Raw genomic sequence first — 16,035 nt, forward strand, 5'->3', positions numbered from 1 at the left:
TTCATAGCAGAATAGATTGGAGGTGAAGGCCTTGGCGTTATCTGGTACTAGAAACTGACATCGACCAACAGATGAAAAGAACGAATTTAACCAAATCATGGTGAGTTGGGAATTAGCCATTCTACTAATTAATATCCAGAAAAACGGGTAAATCTGTCAATGCACACAAGTACAAAACTGTTCCAGATTTCATCCTTGGGAAAGGCTGTATACTCACTCCATGGGTCGATCAGTCTGTTGAGAAGACAGCAATCCTAAACGAGTGTTCAAGGGAGGCTTCCTCATGTGACAGATTTTGCAAGATTTAACGAGCTCTCTTAACTCAACTTTCATGGCTTTTCAAATGAAGTATTGCCTGTTCTCACGAGTTTTAAACACTCCTGGGTGACAACCAACGAGGGATTCAGATAATACTTAAAGATGATCGGAAACTAAATTGGAGAAATTACAAACAATGTCAACAAGGTGGAGGTAAATGTGGAGCAAATTAGCAGTGTTTGGAATTTTTTCATTGCGAGGGCTGGATGTTGGTTTTTGTATGTTTTAAACATTTTACCTGATTTCACGTATTTTTAATAAGCATACACACATTTTGGATCACTAATTGCATTTTCTAAAGTGCATTCGGGTCAGCATCATTGGGTATAATTATAGTACAGATTACATGTAGATTCGTACACAGTGCTAAAATCTATCACATGAAATGTAGTATGAAGTTAGATTTAGCTGAATATCCTTCTGCCAATACATGGACAACCTGGAATATCGAATGCAGCCCATTAGTAAATTATTAAAAACATTTACAATTGCTCAGGATTTGTGTTGATGGCCTCCCTGCTTTTTTTCACGGGATACATGTTAGTCTTCTCTGCAGCCAAATATATGTAGTCGTCATCAAAAGAGTCTTCATGGTACTGCAAAAGCGTTCTTTCAACAGGCGGATTCTGAAAATAAAGGTGAAAAATTCAGCAAACACTACGTGCCTTTGTAACTGTCTTTACCTACTGTTGAGTGTACTAATATAAAATAACCACACAAGAGTACAAACTTTCGAACATGAATACTGGTCCAATCAATAGGCATCGAAAACGGCTCTTTCTGGAAACCTTCTTTCTTCCAAAAGGTTCGCCTTTTTGTAGTGTAAATCGTTGGCACGGGCGAGGGTGTCTTCATTGCAGCACTATTTGTTCCTTAATGTTATTTTACTTCACTTTATATGGATTCGGCTCCTACAGAGGCTCATAATCACTTATCACTGGATCACCGTCATCAACACTAGATGGTTCATCAATGCCTGAATTATTTAAAAAATTCAAAAATCAAGCTATCATAGAGAAAAGTTGAAAATGACATGAGAAACGAACACATACTACCTGGATTTACTGGAGGAAAAACGTGTGAACATAAGTTAAAACCTAAACCCTAAAATCTTGGTGGTACACATTAATGTGAATGTGGTAAACCCGATAGTATTTATATCCATACCGCAACGGGGCGGCTCGTGAAGTAGTGCCTGTGTGCCATTTCATCGTCAATGTAATAAACGAAGAATATGAGATCCTTTTGCTCCTAGGTGCAGTTTACATCAAATATAAATTTCAAGTAATTGTATCCATACCTTATTCTGCGATTATTTCATGACTGTATGTGACGACTCTTGTTTGTTTTAATGACAAGATATTATTCTTCTTTCATGTTAATATATACACCTAGCGACATTTTTAGTAAATTATTAATAGGCTGAATAAATATTTCTATATTTTTACTGAAACAATCACTGTTACTTGGCGATATAATTACCTTTACCGACCAGGACGAAAGCACAAAATATCAAGCTTGCTAATTTTTCTGGTGTTTATTTTATGTATTTAAGTGTAGCTTCGTAAAATTAATTTTGGGTTCAATCGTATAGAATGCAGAGTATGTCCCTTCAAAATGTATGTAGGTGTTAACACTTTGTGGCATCTGAAATTGCGACATAATGTTTGTGCGAGTGCGTATGTTGGCAAATACCTACGGTTATTTATTCCTGTGCGAGTCATACACGTGTTACTTTCAGTACAGTTTGTATTAGTTCCTTTGTGGGTGTCGGTCGATACTTTGGAACAAATACTTTCGGTGAGTAGTTCCTTCATATGTTTCCTTCACATTTTTCTGATATGTTAATTCGTTCATTTTTATTAAATGCATGTGGATTAAAGCACACACACACACACACACACACACACTATATATACACTGACTGACAGAGCAAATGCAACACCAAGAAGGAGTGGTTCGAAAGGGATGAAAGTTGGGAAATAAACAGAGACGGCACGGACGAATAATTGATGTTTATTTCAAACCGATATGCAGGTTACACAATGCGCACGGCATCGACTCAGTAGGATGTAGGACCACCGCGAGCGGCGATGCACGCAGAAACACGTCGAGGTACAGAGTCAATAAGAGTGAGGATGGTGTCCTGAGGGATGGTTCTCCATTCTCTGTCAACCATTTGCCACAGTTGGTCGTCCGTACGAGGCTGGGGCAGAGTTTGCAAACGGCGTCCAATGAGATCCCACACGTGTTCGATTGGTGAGAGATCCGGAGAGTACGCTGGCCACGGAAGCATCTGTACACCTCGTAGAGCCTGTTGGGAGATGCGAGCAGTGTGTGAGCGGGCATTATCCTGCTGAAACAGAGCATTGGGCAGTCCCTGAAGGTACGGGAGTGCCACCGGCCGCAGCACGTAGCGGTGGGCATTTAACGTGCCTTGAATACGCACTAGAGGTGACGTGGAATCATACGCAATAGCGCCCCAAACCATGATGCCGCGTTGTCTAGCGGTAGGGCGCTCCACAGTTACTGCCGGATTTGACCTTTCTCCACGCCGACGCCACACTCGTCTGCGGTGACTATCACTGACAGAACAGAAGCGTGACTCATCGGAGAACACGACGTTCCGCCATTCCCTCATCCAAGTCGCTCTAGCCCGGCACCATGCCAGGCGTGCACGTCTATGCTGTGGAGTCAATGGTAGACTTCTGAGCGGACGTCGGGAGTGCAGGCCTCCTTCAACCAATCGACGGGAAATTGTTCTGGTCGATATTGGAACAGCCAGGGTGTCTTGCATAGGCTGAAGATTGGCGGTTGACGTGGCGTGCGGGGCTGTCACCGCTTGGCGGCGGATGCGCCGATCCTCGCGTGCTGACGTCACTCGGGCTGCGCCTGGACCCCTCGCACGTGCCACATGTCCCTGCGCCAACCATCTTCGCCACAGGCGCTGCACCGTGGACACATCCCTATGGGTATCGGCTGCGATTTGACGAAGCGACCAACCTGCCCTTCTCAGCCCGATCACCATACCCCTCGTAAAGTCGTCTGTCTGCTGGAAATGCCTCCGTTGACGGCGGCCTGGCATTCTTAGCTATACACGTGTCCTGTGGCACACGACAACACGTTCTACAATGACTGTCGGCTGAGAAATCACGGTACGAAGTGGGCCATTCGCCAACGCCGTGTCCCATTTATCGTTCGCTACGTGCGCAGCACAGCGGCGCATTTCACATCATGAGCATACCTCAGTGACGTCAGTGTACCCTGCAATTGGCATAAAGTTCTGACCACTCCTTCTTGGTGTTGCATTTGCTCTGTCAGTCAGTGTATATATATATACTACTTTCTCAGTTTATACATTTGTGCCATTTATTATCCACTAAAATAGGACAGTTTCACAATGTGATTTCATGTAACTTATAGCATAGGTAAATATGCAATATCTGTACTTTCAATTTTGAAAGAATCATTTACAAATATTGAATTTGTTGGCACCACCAACAGAACGATCACCAGCCGCCACTGCTTACTACAAACTTAATATTTTTTCTCTGTGGTTTTTAAATTCAAAATAATGCAGAAAATTTGCAGGAACGACATTTTACACGAAATTCAACATCAACTTCTAGGTTTTGGTTTCAGGGTATTTTAAAATCCCTAATATTTTAGGGGATGGTGGGGGTTATTTAGGGAGTATCGTAGCCATAATTGAGGGGAGAGAAGAAAGCCGTTAGTTTACAAACTACTACACTGAAACCAACTACAGGGAAGAATCAATCAATCACTACTGATCTGCATTTAGGGCAGTCGCCCAGGTGGCAGATTCCCTATCTGTTGTTTTCCTAGCCTTTTCTTAAATGATCGCAAAGGAATTTGAAAATTATTGAACATTTCCTTTGGTAAGTTATTCCAATCCCTAACTCCCCTTTCTATAAACTAATACTTGCCCCGATTTGTCCTTTTGAATTCCAACTTTATCTTCATATTCTGATCTTTTCTACTTTTAAAGACACCATCTAAACTTATTCGTCTACTGATGTCCTCCCACGCCATCTCTCCACTGACAGCTCGGAACATACCACTTAGTCGAGCAGCTCGTCTCCTTTCTCCCAAGTCTTCCCAGCCCAAACTTTGCAACATTTTTGTAACGCTACTTTTTTGTCGGAAATCACCCAGAACAAATCGACCTGCCTTTCTTTGAATTTTTTTCAGTTCTTGAATCAAGTAATCCTGGTGAGGGTCCCATATACTGGAACAATACTCTAGTTGGGGTCTTACCAGAGATTTATACGCCCTCTTCTTTACATCCTTACTACAACCCCTAAATAACCCATAACCATGTGCAGAGATCTGTACACTTTATTAACAATCATATTTATGTGATTACCCCAATGGAGGTCTTTTCTTATTTATTAACACCTAGGTACTTACAATGATTCCCAAAATGAACTTTCACCCCATCAACACAGTAATTAAAACTGAGAGGACTATTCCTATTTGTGAAACTCGCAACCTGATTTTTAACCGCGTTTATCATCATACCATTGCCCACCGTCCATCTCACAACACTATCGAGGTCACCCAGCAACCGCCCACAATCTTGTAACTTATTTATTACTCTGTATAAAATAACATAATCTGCAAACAGCCTTATCTCTGATTCCACTTCTTTACACATATCATTGATATATATAAGAAAACATAAAGGCCCAATAATACTGCCTTGAGGAATTCCCCTCTTAATTATTACAAGGTCTAGACGTAGTGCTAGACGTAGTGTTCTAGACGTAGTGCTGATGAAACGAGACGAGCTGTATAGAGAAACTGAAGTTCGGTAATACACTCTATAACAAGAAAAACACCGGGCGAGTTGGCCGTGCGCGTAGAGGCCCACGGCTGTGAGCTTGCATCCGGGAGATAGTAGGTTCAAATCCCACTATCGGCAGCCCTGAAGATGGTTTTCCGTGGTTTCCCATTTTCACTCCAGGCAAATGCTGGGGCTGTAGCTTAATTAAGGCCACGGCCGATTCCTTCCAACTCCTAGGCCTTTCCTATCCCATCGTCGCCATAAGACCTATCTGTGTCGGTGCGACGTAAAGCCCCTAGCAAAAAAAAAAAAAAACAAGAAAAACGACGCACCGGGAAGGCGTTGTCCGATTGTAAGGAAATTACTTCGTACGTATGCAAGGACATTCGGACCGAACATGCAAATGATTAAAGTTTCGTGCCCAATGGATGGATAGCGGGAGCTCCCGCACATCCGAACTGGGCATGCATCAGGTATATATAAGGCGCTATTCTGAAGCGTATGCTCAGGTTAGCTGTTGCATTCGATTACGCTATCTTAACGTCGGCTATAAGAACGCCACGCCTAAGGATTCGTGCTCATTACGAAAGAGGTCGTGCGATCTGATTGAAAGAAGCTGGGTGGTCGAATCGAGCTGTCGCTGGACATTTGGGTCGAAGTGATGCGGCGGTCAGCGTGAGTCAGCAACGGCAGGCATCAGCGTCAGGACGGCAGTGGTCGACTGAGGGCCACAACAGCACAGAAAGACAGAACGATTGTCAGAACAGCTGTCACAGCACCGGAGTCGTCGTTATCAACGATCCAGCGTGTGACCCGTACACATGTATCCACCATGATCGTCAACAAACGCCTGAGCGAGAGGAATTTGCGCTCGCGCCGCCCGTTGCTCCGCTTACCACCCATGCCTGTTCAGCGTCCAGCCAGATTACAGTTGTGCCGCGCTCGAGCAACGTGGAACTGCGCTGACTGGGGGACGTATAGTCTTTAGTGACGAGTCCCGTTTCCAACGGTACCCTGACGACAACCACAGACGTGTTTGGAGACGTCCAAGCCAGTGTGAGGATCCTGCCTTGACTATCGCACGCCACATAGCCCCACAACAGGGGGTGATGGTCTAGGGTGCCATCTCCTTTGATAGCCGGACCCCTCTGGTAGTCATTCCTGGCACACAGTCAGCAGAGCGGTATGTTGATGATATTCTACGGTCGGTTGTGTTACCGTTCCTTCAGCGACATCCACGCCTTACTTTCCAACAGGATAATGACCGGCCGCACACGGCACGTGTTGCTATGAACTGTCTCAAGCTTGCCCTATCCGTCTGGGGCCAGCTCGGTCGCCGCATCTCTCTCCCATAGAGCACATTTGCTAACATTCCGGAATGTCGCCGATTTAGCCCAACAGTTGGAGACCCTTTAGCACAATATTCCGCAGGAAACCATCCGGGAACTTTATCGGTCTATGCCACGTTGAGTGACAGTTGGCATCCAGGCCAGGGGTGGACCAACATCTTATTGACTTCATCACTTTGTAACGCTCTAACTCTGCAAGGAATCATTCGATTGTTCTGCACTTTTGATCGTTTATTTTTCTATCTCTGTTCTTCACATCCACCGATTTTTAACGACATCGGACAATTCCTTCGTGGTGCATCGATTTTCGTTATGCAGTGTATATAAGTAATAATGAAGCTGTTTTAATCGTAGTCAAAAATAAACGGAAGAAGGTTTACAATTAGGAATGTTATACAGTATTATAACGTTCACAAGAGAGGCACGAAGGAGTTTCTAAACAGTACACAAGGATAATGTCCAGGTAGAGGAGATGCATACTAATGAAGTACTAATAAGTACGTATGATAAAGATTTTTACAAAAAGACACAAATTTGAAAGCTAGGAAAGCAGCTGGAACTGCGAATATCGTACCATATCTGAAGTACCTACTTATTTTATTGTCGTTTGCATGTAGGAGCTACATCAAATTAGTGGAGGGTTGCTATAGAGTAACAGTCCCAAGATGTAAAGAAAAGGTTGGTAAACATAAAATAGATAAATACAGACCAGTCAGCTTGGCATATGTTGCGTGTAAACTCTGGGTAAACATTCTTTCTGATTATCTTAGACCGTTTTGTGAAATTCAGTGGCGGCTCGTCAAGAAGAACATTGGGTGTTCACAAAATATAACAATAATATTAACATATTAATTGATATGTGCCTGGTTGTCATCATCCTTTATATATCAACTTGAAATTACTGACACCGCGGTTGTGCAGTTCTTGTACGTTTGGTCGGAAACTTTCTACCAACAGAATGTAGACCGGCGGGGCAGGAGAGGTGGTGGTATACAATTTCTAATAATTAGATTTCGCGCCAAAATTCTGGGTTCAATACCAATGAGAAATATGACACTATTGATGGCGATTCATCCGTTGGATGGGTACTTGAATAGACCTCTTGGAGTTATTCGACAGAATTAGGCTAGTAATTGTAGTTGGTCTTGGCTAGGCTATCTGTTGGCGCTGGGTTGCACCCTCTCCATTCCTATCATTCATCGCACACGAACTCTCCCTGTCTCTCGTCCCTCACCAAAATGCGCGGTAGGATGAAATGTCCTAGACTTTTCCTAAGGACTTCATTATTTAATCCGATGGAATAATAATTACGTATTTGTCATGGCTTTTCTATTGATGTTATTCTTTAATTTTTCAAAGTAGTATGTTTGCAAGAAATAATAGTTTTTTAAAGTGCACGACGCACCCCTTCCTTTGTATACCAATCATCCATATTTCAGAGTCGGAAGAAAACTAAATTTGAAGGCCTACAATATTGAAAGCCCTTAACATTGATCAACAATAATACTACATTGACCATTGTTTGTTGTGATATTCTTTGTCTCATATGCTGCCGATAGATGGATTTACTGTTGCGTACCAAGTATAACAGCCTGACTGAATAATGGTGGGAAATCACTGGGGAGTTAGAAAACTTTCTTCTTTAGCATGTCATTCCTCTTAAAGTTGTTGAACAGAGAATGGATGCACCCGGATATAATTGCAAAATTATTTAACATTATTAGGGGAAGGTGGAGCAGGAAATTGAAGGAAGGAAAGGATGTGGTACATGTCAGCCAGGCACCGAATTGTGCCTAAGGTAACCTAGACAATATGTCATTCCTCTGGTTCATACATTTTCTGATACCGTACTGCTGGTATGTAACACACTGGTTCATCGTAGTATTCCAGCTATTCGATCCCTACTCTGACGCGCTGTTTTGAATGAGTAGTGTGCACACTTACGGCAGAGCCTCACTTAGTAGTAGTAGTAGTAGTAGTAATATGACCTGGTCTAGAATTACAATTTAGTCATATTCCAAATTATAGCACCACAATTCACTAAATAACTCAAAATACAACCTTGAAAAAGAGCCGTTTCTTAAAAAAGAGCTTCTTCCTCTTCATTCTACATTTCTACATTTCTCCTCTGGCTTGGAGGAAAAAATTGCCTCCAAATCTGATAGATTTTTCCGCCGCCAATGTAGTGAATTGAGCTTTTTCGACTCATCGGGTACTCCTGGGAAACATATTAGTAAAACGGCGTAGTTTTTGCCCTGGGACTCTCCAGTATTCGACCACTCCCCCGAAGAAAGACTAAGAGTGTTCACAGATCACGGCTGTCTGCGGTCTGGTCATTCCAGCTCTGGAACTTTGGACTGTTAGATCGGCAGCTTAGTACTGTTTGTTAAAAGTGAGAGAATGTGTGGTTTTTCATTTGATCGAGTATTTTATGTGGATTCATTGCTTTTATTCGCGCCATCCTACTGAGTCATTGTAACGTCAGTTGGGAAAACCACTAACACTGTCTTTCTGAGGCAGGTGGAGTGTGAGTGTCTGCCATTATAATGAAATTCCCGAACCTGATTGTGACTGATGGTAGGCAAGCGGGCCTTTCATTACAATGAAAATTCCCTAATGCAGTCTTCATATGAGAAAATACGTTTGGTGATTTCTCCTTCGCGTTTCTAGGGTAACGTTAAGAGTATGCAATTTAATACAGTCTTGCTCACAACGTGGACACTTCCTAACCTACAGTTCTCAATACAATGTAGAGTTCCGTAGCGAAGCACGGGAACATCAGCTAGTTATAGATAATTAAGAGTTCCTAGAAACTGTCGGCTTTCTTCGCTTTATCTCTGTATTCCTTTGATGAGACATCCCACAAACAAGGCATTTCTATTACGGTACGTTATTAATTAAGTCGAAAGTAATCTTGCTCCACTCCTGAACTCCTGACTATAAGTTTTAGTATAGTGCAGAAAGAATGACACGCGTGCGCGTACCGGTACCGTATTTGTATCTTATAACAAAGAGAATGAGTGTTGCGGAATTTTGTAACTATAATCCTACTTCACGAAAAGCACGTCGTTTCTGTCGTTTGACTATTTGTTGACATGGAAACGGCAAGAAAGTTGCCGAAGCTGTGCCAACATCTCACGAACAACGAATTGACTTTACGTTTTTTCCGCTCCAGGCCAACATTTTAAAAGTGTTAACCTCAACATTCTGAGTTAACATGCAAAGTCAATCGGAAGACACAATCACAATATAAATGTCAATGTTAACATGTTAAATGTAACATGTTGGTGTTAAATTTTAATCAGTGGAGACCGGCCTTTTAAGAGATACTAAACTATGTCTGGCATACATATAGAGACAGCTATAATCTTAGTTTTCTATCACATAGGCGTTGCAGAAATTGTATCTTCGGATGTTATTATTTCAAGCATTCAATATACCCTTCGTAGAAATAACGGGCAATAATCAACATCTACTCCTTATTTGTAGCGCTTCTGGTGCGCTGGTGTGTTACTACTAGGGTTGATTTTTCTATGTGCATTTTGTTACGAATACTTTTGCATTTTTTTATATTTTTTTTTGGCGAGTGTAGAGCGTGTTGTTGAGGTCGATGATCAGTGCACAGGTAGGCTGTGCATTGGTAAAGGACGGTAGTGACAGTAGGCACCTGTTTTACTTAGCGCAGTTATCGCAATTAATTTCTGATTTGTGTAATGGAGGACAACTTTATGAGGGAAAACTTTCAAGAGAAAGTAAATGCAAATATTGAATCTCAAGAATATGAAAAAAAGGTAAGTGGTGTTAATTTCATGGATTTGTTATTATATCAGCGTTCCCCAGATTTTATTTGCAATGGTACATCTAACACTTGAACTGTCAGTGCCGTTTTTGTGTAGAATTTTGTATATTTTTAATCATATTTTTTCATATTATAGTGACGAGAATGAAAACATCCGATTATTTAGTTCCAAATCTATTGTCTACTGAGTGCATTTTGTGTGGAAACATTCCCATTTGCCAATTATTCTTCGTTTTTGTTGTGCTGTCAAATGTTTACATCCGATGTATTGAGTAGGTATGAAAATGTTCCCTGGATTTTTGTGAATAACTGGCATGGGATTAGAGGAAATGTTAAACGGAGGCATGGTGGTAGGTTTGTTATTGGGCTGTGATGCAAAACCGTTTATATTTATTTATCTTGATATATTTGTTTTAAAGCAATTAGGTTTAGCTTACTTGTAAAATTTGGATACGCATGTTTGGATGTTTTCATTGTTTTAGTGGGAATAGTAAAATCATATTCTACTTCTGGCAGATTGTGCTGGATTGGAATGAGGCAGCAAATAAACATTTTATATTAGAGTACTCGTTTACAAGAATGGATTCCTCCACTTGATTTTTATAAACTTGTAGTACATAGGTTCCATAAGAATGTTGACAGCTTGGTATGAATTTATAGTTTCAAATTTGTTGTACAATTCTTGCAAATCCTCAATTTTATTTACCCTCTTTATGTTAAATACTTACAGACTCCATTTAGACCCCCGTTACTGCCATTTTAGTATCCGTAAGTTGATAAGCAAAGTAGGCCCTAGTTCTTTAGTTGGTTATGGCACACATTAGTGATAGTGAAATGTTATGCTACTTTCTTTTGTAAATACAAGAGAACAATGGTTTTAAGGTAAATCAAGTGAAAAATTTGGTGAGCCGTAGCAAATATCATTAAAACATCAGTACATCAATTATATATATGTACATTGCAAACGACTTTCTTTACTTGGTCACTGGGTGTTATCAAGTCTTTTGTTTTTAAAATGTAGAATGGAATGTCTCTCTTGTGATGTCTTTTGCTTTCATTCATTGTAGATAACTTATTCCTTGTTTGTAACAGTAATATATTACGACATTGCATTAGGACGTATTGTAGAGTTATGCCGATAATTAGTTCATTAATAGTATTATTGGTCCAGGGGTCATGCTATTTTTTAGTGAAATAAAGCTTTCGTACACTTTTCACCTCCAGTTTTGGCTTTGAACTGTCCATGTCAGTCATGGACAGATATATTCAGACTTCAGACATAGTACTTGACATTCTGTGATATCAGCCCTGGACTTCAACAGGTAACAGGGCAGCATGTTCAAGCACAGTGCCACTGAAGAAAGCCAGCGATATAGTCGAGGGTATGTACATATATATTTTGACATTTTAATAATAATATTTACTAACGGTCTCCAAATTTTACTCCTTATTTACCTTGAAACCCATATGATCTTATTTTAAAAACAGAAATTAACATGTCATTTCACTAGCACTGTATGTTGTAACCCTTTTGTTACTGCTGTGATATTTTCTATACTGCATAGGATTTGTTAATATTTTATTTTTCAGGATTCTCTGTTGGATCACATGGAAATATCTGTAACAGAAGCAGAAAAAAGAGAGAATGGAGCTTTAAACATTAGGGATTTTTACACAGTCTACCTTATTGAGACCAAGTAAGTAACTCGCTTTCTGAAAATGTCATAAAGCTTATGCATTTAGTGCTCTAAGGCCCATAAGTGCTTGCCAGATATTTTATGAGCAAGTTGACTATTTTTTCCAATTTATGTTGCACTTGATAGCCTATGTTCAAGACAAATAGCACCAGTTTATCTTCAAAACATCTGGCTTAAGATCTTCCTGGGTGATACTTCTGTTGGTAGAAATTCAGTATGTGCGGCATAAATTTTATAGCACCATAAGGGATTTGAAATGTTACAATTCTTACGTGGAATACCTTGTAGAGGAGAGATGTGTTCACTGCAACTGCCAGGGACCCACCCGCCATCCCCTCAAAGTACATTTACATTTATAACCTAATATAATTTATCACACGCCATTATTCATTGCTCAAGCGCACATTAGCATTTCCATTGGCTGAGATACAGTCGGATATGATGTAATTCCCAGCAGTGAAGTGAAGTGCATTTCGTTACCAACTCGCACACAACAAAAACACAACTAAGTGCAATCTGTAATGAAACAATGTACAATACAGATCAATAGTTTTGCCACTAGCAGGCATGATAAATTATTGAGCTTTTTCAATGCGCTGCTCTCACCGTATGGAGTGCTAGAGGCCCAGCAGCCGCTTTGAGGCCCCTTTGCTTGATTCCAGTCCAATGGTTTTGTCACTAACCTAACCTTTTCAGTCCAGACCAATGGTTTTGTCACTAGCCGGACCTAACCATTCCAGACCAATGGTTTGGTCACTAGCCGTCACAAGTTCGTAAGTTCAAAAGTGGGCGGTCTTGTGCACCGCTTGATCACATCCACAATGAGAAGTTGGCGAGAAAGGAACAAATGACAATGTAATCGCGTGTAGATGTCTGCGCTGAGAAAATATTGCAGTAACTGAACTTTTGCCCTTGTGGTCAACAATTGCAGTTGAAAATGTGTAGAACTGGGCGAGTTGGCTGTGCGTTTAGGGGAATGCAGCTGTGAGCTTGCATCCGGGAGATAGTGGGTTCGAGCCCCACTGTCGGCAGCTCTGAAGATGCTTTTCTGTGGTTTCCCATTTTCACACGAGGTAAATGCTGGGGCTGTACCTTAAGGCCACGGTTGCTTCCTTCACATTCCTAGGCCTTCCCTATCCTATTGTCGCCAAAAGACCTACCTGTGTCGGTGCGATGTAAAGCTAATTGTAGAAAAAAAAATGCTTAGAATAATAACGTGATATGATACTTGAAGAGATCCTACCTTAATACTTTTCAGGGACCCAATAACCCACTCGTAGAAGTAATCTTAAGTATATAGAGGTATTAAAACAGAAACTATGTAAATCTGAGAAATGAGACCATTTTCGGTATGGTTTTTGGCTGACTTGGGCAGCTATAATGTCAAAATTTCTATTTGTTCCAGTAGAGCTTGTATCATATCTGGTCTCAGTGCTGGCACGTTCGGTAACTATAAAAATAAGAAAACTGTGCAGTTTGAATTTGTCATGTCATGCGGTGGATAACATTACTTCTTGTTACTTTATAATGTTTGTCACATTTTAACTGGGCTCCAGGGGTTGCTAGAGCCCTCTTGGCCGGGCTGAGTGGCTCAGACGGTTGAGGCGCTGGCCTTCTGACCCCAACATGGCAGGTTCGATCCTGGCTCAGTCCGGTGGTATTTGAAGGTTTTGAAATAAGCCAGCCTCGTGGCGGTAGATTTACTGGCACATAAAAGAACTCCTGCGGGACTAAATTCCAGCACCTTGGTGTCCCCGAAAATGTAAAAGAGTAGTTAGTGGGACGTAAAGCAAATAGTATTATTATTAGAGCTCTGTTGGCCACCTCGCGGCCCTAATATGGGCTTCGTTTATGTTCCCTCAGGCGAGTGGGCTTGTCCAGTCCATATCCTAACCTGTCCATATCCTAACCTATGCAGACTAATGGTCTTGTCCAGACCAATATTATAATGTCTCCAGAGCAAAGATCTTCTCTCATCTTAATTCTCAGACATTGGCAACTTTTGTTTATTACTAATAATATCGTCCGAGCTGTGCCATTTCAGATCTCTAACCTATCTTTTGCGAATGATCAATGGAAATTTTACCTCTTCCTGTCCTATTATCTGTTGCATTAGCACCTGAAACTTTCAATTATTGCTGGTGCCTCTTGTTGCAAACTGTGCTTTGTAACACTGACCGCAATTTGTACTTTGAGGGGTTGAGATTGGGGCTAGCAGATGGCTAATCGGCAGTGCAGACGAAATAATGTACTTTAACTACTGTTGTCATCCTCGCATCATAAGCAGGGCCAAAATCCTGCTACAACGAACAAGTTGATTGTGTGGTACAGCTATAAGCTTGCATTCGTGAGATGAAGAGCTTGAGCCTCACCATTGACAGAGAATGATTTTTCATTATTTCCCCACAATTCGCACGTTGCCTATAACTTATCTTTTACTGGGCTGAGTGGCTCAGACTGTTGAGGCGCTGGCCTTCTGACCCGAACTTGGCAGGTTCGATCCTGGCTCAGTCCGGCGGTATTTGAAGATGCTCAAATACGTCAGCCTCGTGTCAGTAGATTTTCTGGCACGTAAAGATCTCTTGCGGGACAAAATTCTGGTACCTTGGTGTTTCTGAGAACCGTAAAAAAAGTAGTTAATGGGACGTAAAGCCATTATTATTATTATTATTATTATTATTATTATTATTATTATTATTATTATTAACAACTCTGAATTTGTGTGATATTAAGCTGCTAAAGAAAGACCCTACTACAAGCTGCAGGGGGTATTTGGTGTTGCAAGCACGTTTATGTTATGTGCTGCAACCACTCCTCCACCCAGGCATCCTACGTCATCGAGTGCTCTCAGGGCTGCCAACAAGTGGCTATGCTCTCTGTATGAGCCATAGGTTGTCCAGGTAGAGGAATATAGACAGTAGCAGCTCCGTTCGCACACTGTCCTCACTCGGTGCTCTCTGCTGCTGCCTGTTCCCTCACTAGCCACAGCACTACTTCCCACCAGTGTTCGGAAGGTAGTCCTTCAGTCATATCCCCTCTTCCTCATATTGGATATGCCTGTGTGACATGAGGGAAAATTGACATGATTTCCCTGGGCATTTTGAATCCAAAGTTGCACTGCCTCTGGATATACAGGTACTCAAAATTTCATAATGGATATCCCATCTCCTGCCCCACTCTCTTAACATCAGTTTTCAAAGATTTCCTCTAAACTTAAAAATTCTGGGTATGGATTTCAAAATCATCAGGTTTTATAAACAGTCTGATGTATGTATCCCTCCTCGGAGCTGGCTGTATCTCTTTGACACATTCGTACATACTTTCGTACGAAGAAGTTAAAAAGATGAGACAAATTATCAAAGTTGATAGAAAGGAAAATGGTAAATTTAGATGTAGTAGAGTCAGTACAACTCAAGATACTTGAACAAAACTCTCAAAAACACAAAAAAAGAAAATCACTGAAAATTTCCATGCTCCACCACTCAGGCCTTCAGGAAAAAGAAGTAGTAGTCTGTAATTAGCAAACATGTCAATATTACAAATAACAGTGAGCTTAGAAGCAGGAAATCGGTTAGTGCCAAGGAAGTTAAGATTGGCACTACAATGTTGGACATGATTGGTATGTTTCATGATTTTTGTAACATACAGTGCTTTTTTTAAATATTGTTTAAAAATAACTTAGGTTCCATGAAGTTGGCTGGATCTTGATCATGGCATTGCAAAAGTCCTCTGCACACGTCCACACGCCTGTGCTTTTTGTCTGCGGACAAGAGTCTAGATGACACCTTCTCCAACTGTAAGTGGCCGTGCACGATCTGCTGCAGGTTGTCAGCTAATTGCCATGGCTGCCTCCATTTCTTTAAATGTGATGCATTCGTTTCCTTGGATGGCCTGTTTGACCCGGGCAATGTTGGCTGGTGTTGACAGTGTCACATTCCTTCCAGAACTGGTTCCCTTGTCCACCGATGTGTGCCCTGTTTTCCAACCTTCCACCCAGTTGTAAACTGTTTTCCATGACGGCACATATTCTCCACAGACTGCCACCAAGCGCCGATGAATTTTCTG

At 41.4% G+C, this 16,035-nt stretch overlaps 1 protein-coding gene across 4 annotated transcripts in view; it reads left to right on the forward strand.

Annotated features, from left to right (window-relative positions):
- The first annotated feature begins 10,111 nt into the window (after nucleotides 1-10,111).
- The window catches only part of LOC136866294 (sorting nexin-4), a 166,599-nt gene continuing 160,675 nt past the window's right edge, over nucleotides 10,112-16,035 (forward strand). For 2 of the 4 annotated variants that reach the window (XM_068226685.1, XM_067143124.2), the window contains exons 1-2: nucleotides 10,112-10,265; nucleotides 11,864-11,970. In XM_068226685.1, coding sequence (XP_068082786.1) covers nucleotides 10,188-10,265; nucleotides 11,864-11,970 — 185 coding nt within the window. In that variant the 5' untranslated portion in view covers nucleotides 10,112-10,187. Of the gene's footprint in view, nucleotides 10,266-10,412; nucleotides 10,550-11,863; nucleotides 11,971-16,035 lie in introns of those variants that run through there. The other 2 variants (XM_068226686.1, XM_068226687.1) reach the window with 2 other exon arrangements.

This window comes from Anabrus simplex, chromosome 3 (genome assembly GCF_040414725.1).
Source record: "Anabrus simplex isolate iqAnaSimp1 chromosome 3, ASM4041472v1, whole genome shotgun sequence".
Lineage (NCBI taxonomy): Eukaryota > Metazoa > Arthropoda > Insecta > Orthoptera > Tettigoniidae > Anabrus > Anabrus simplex.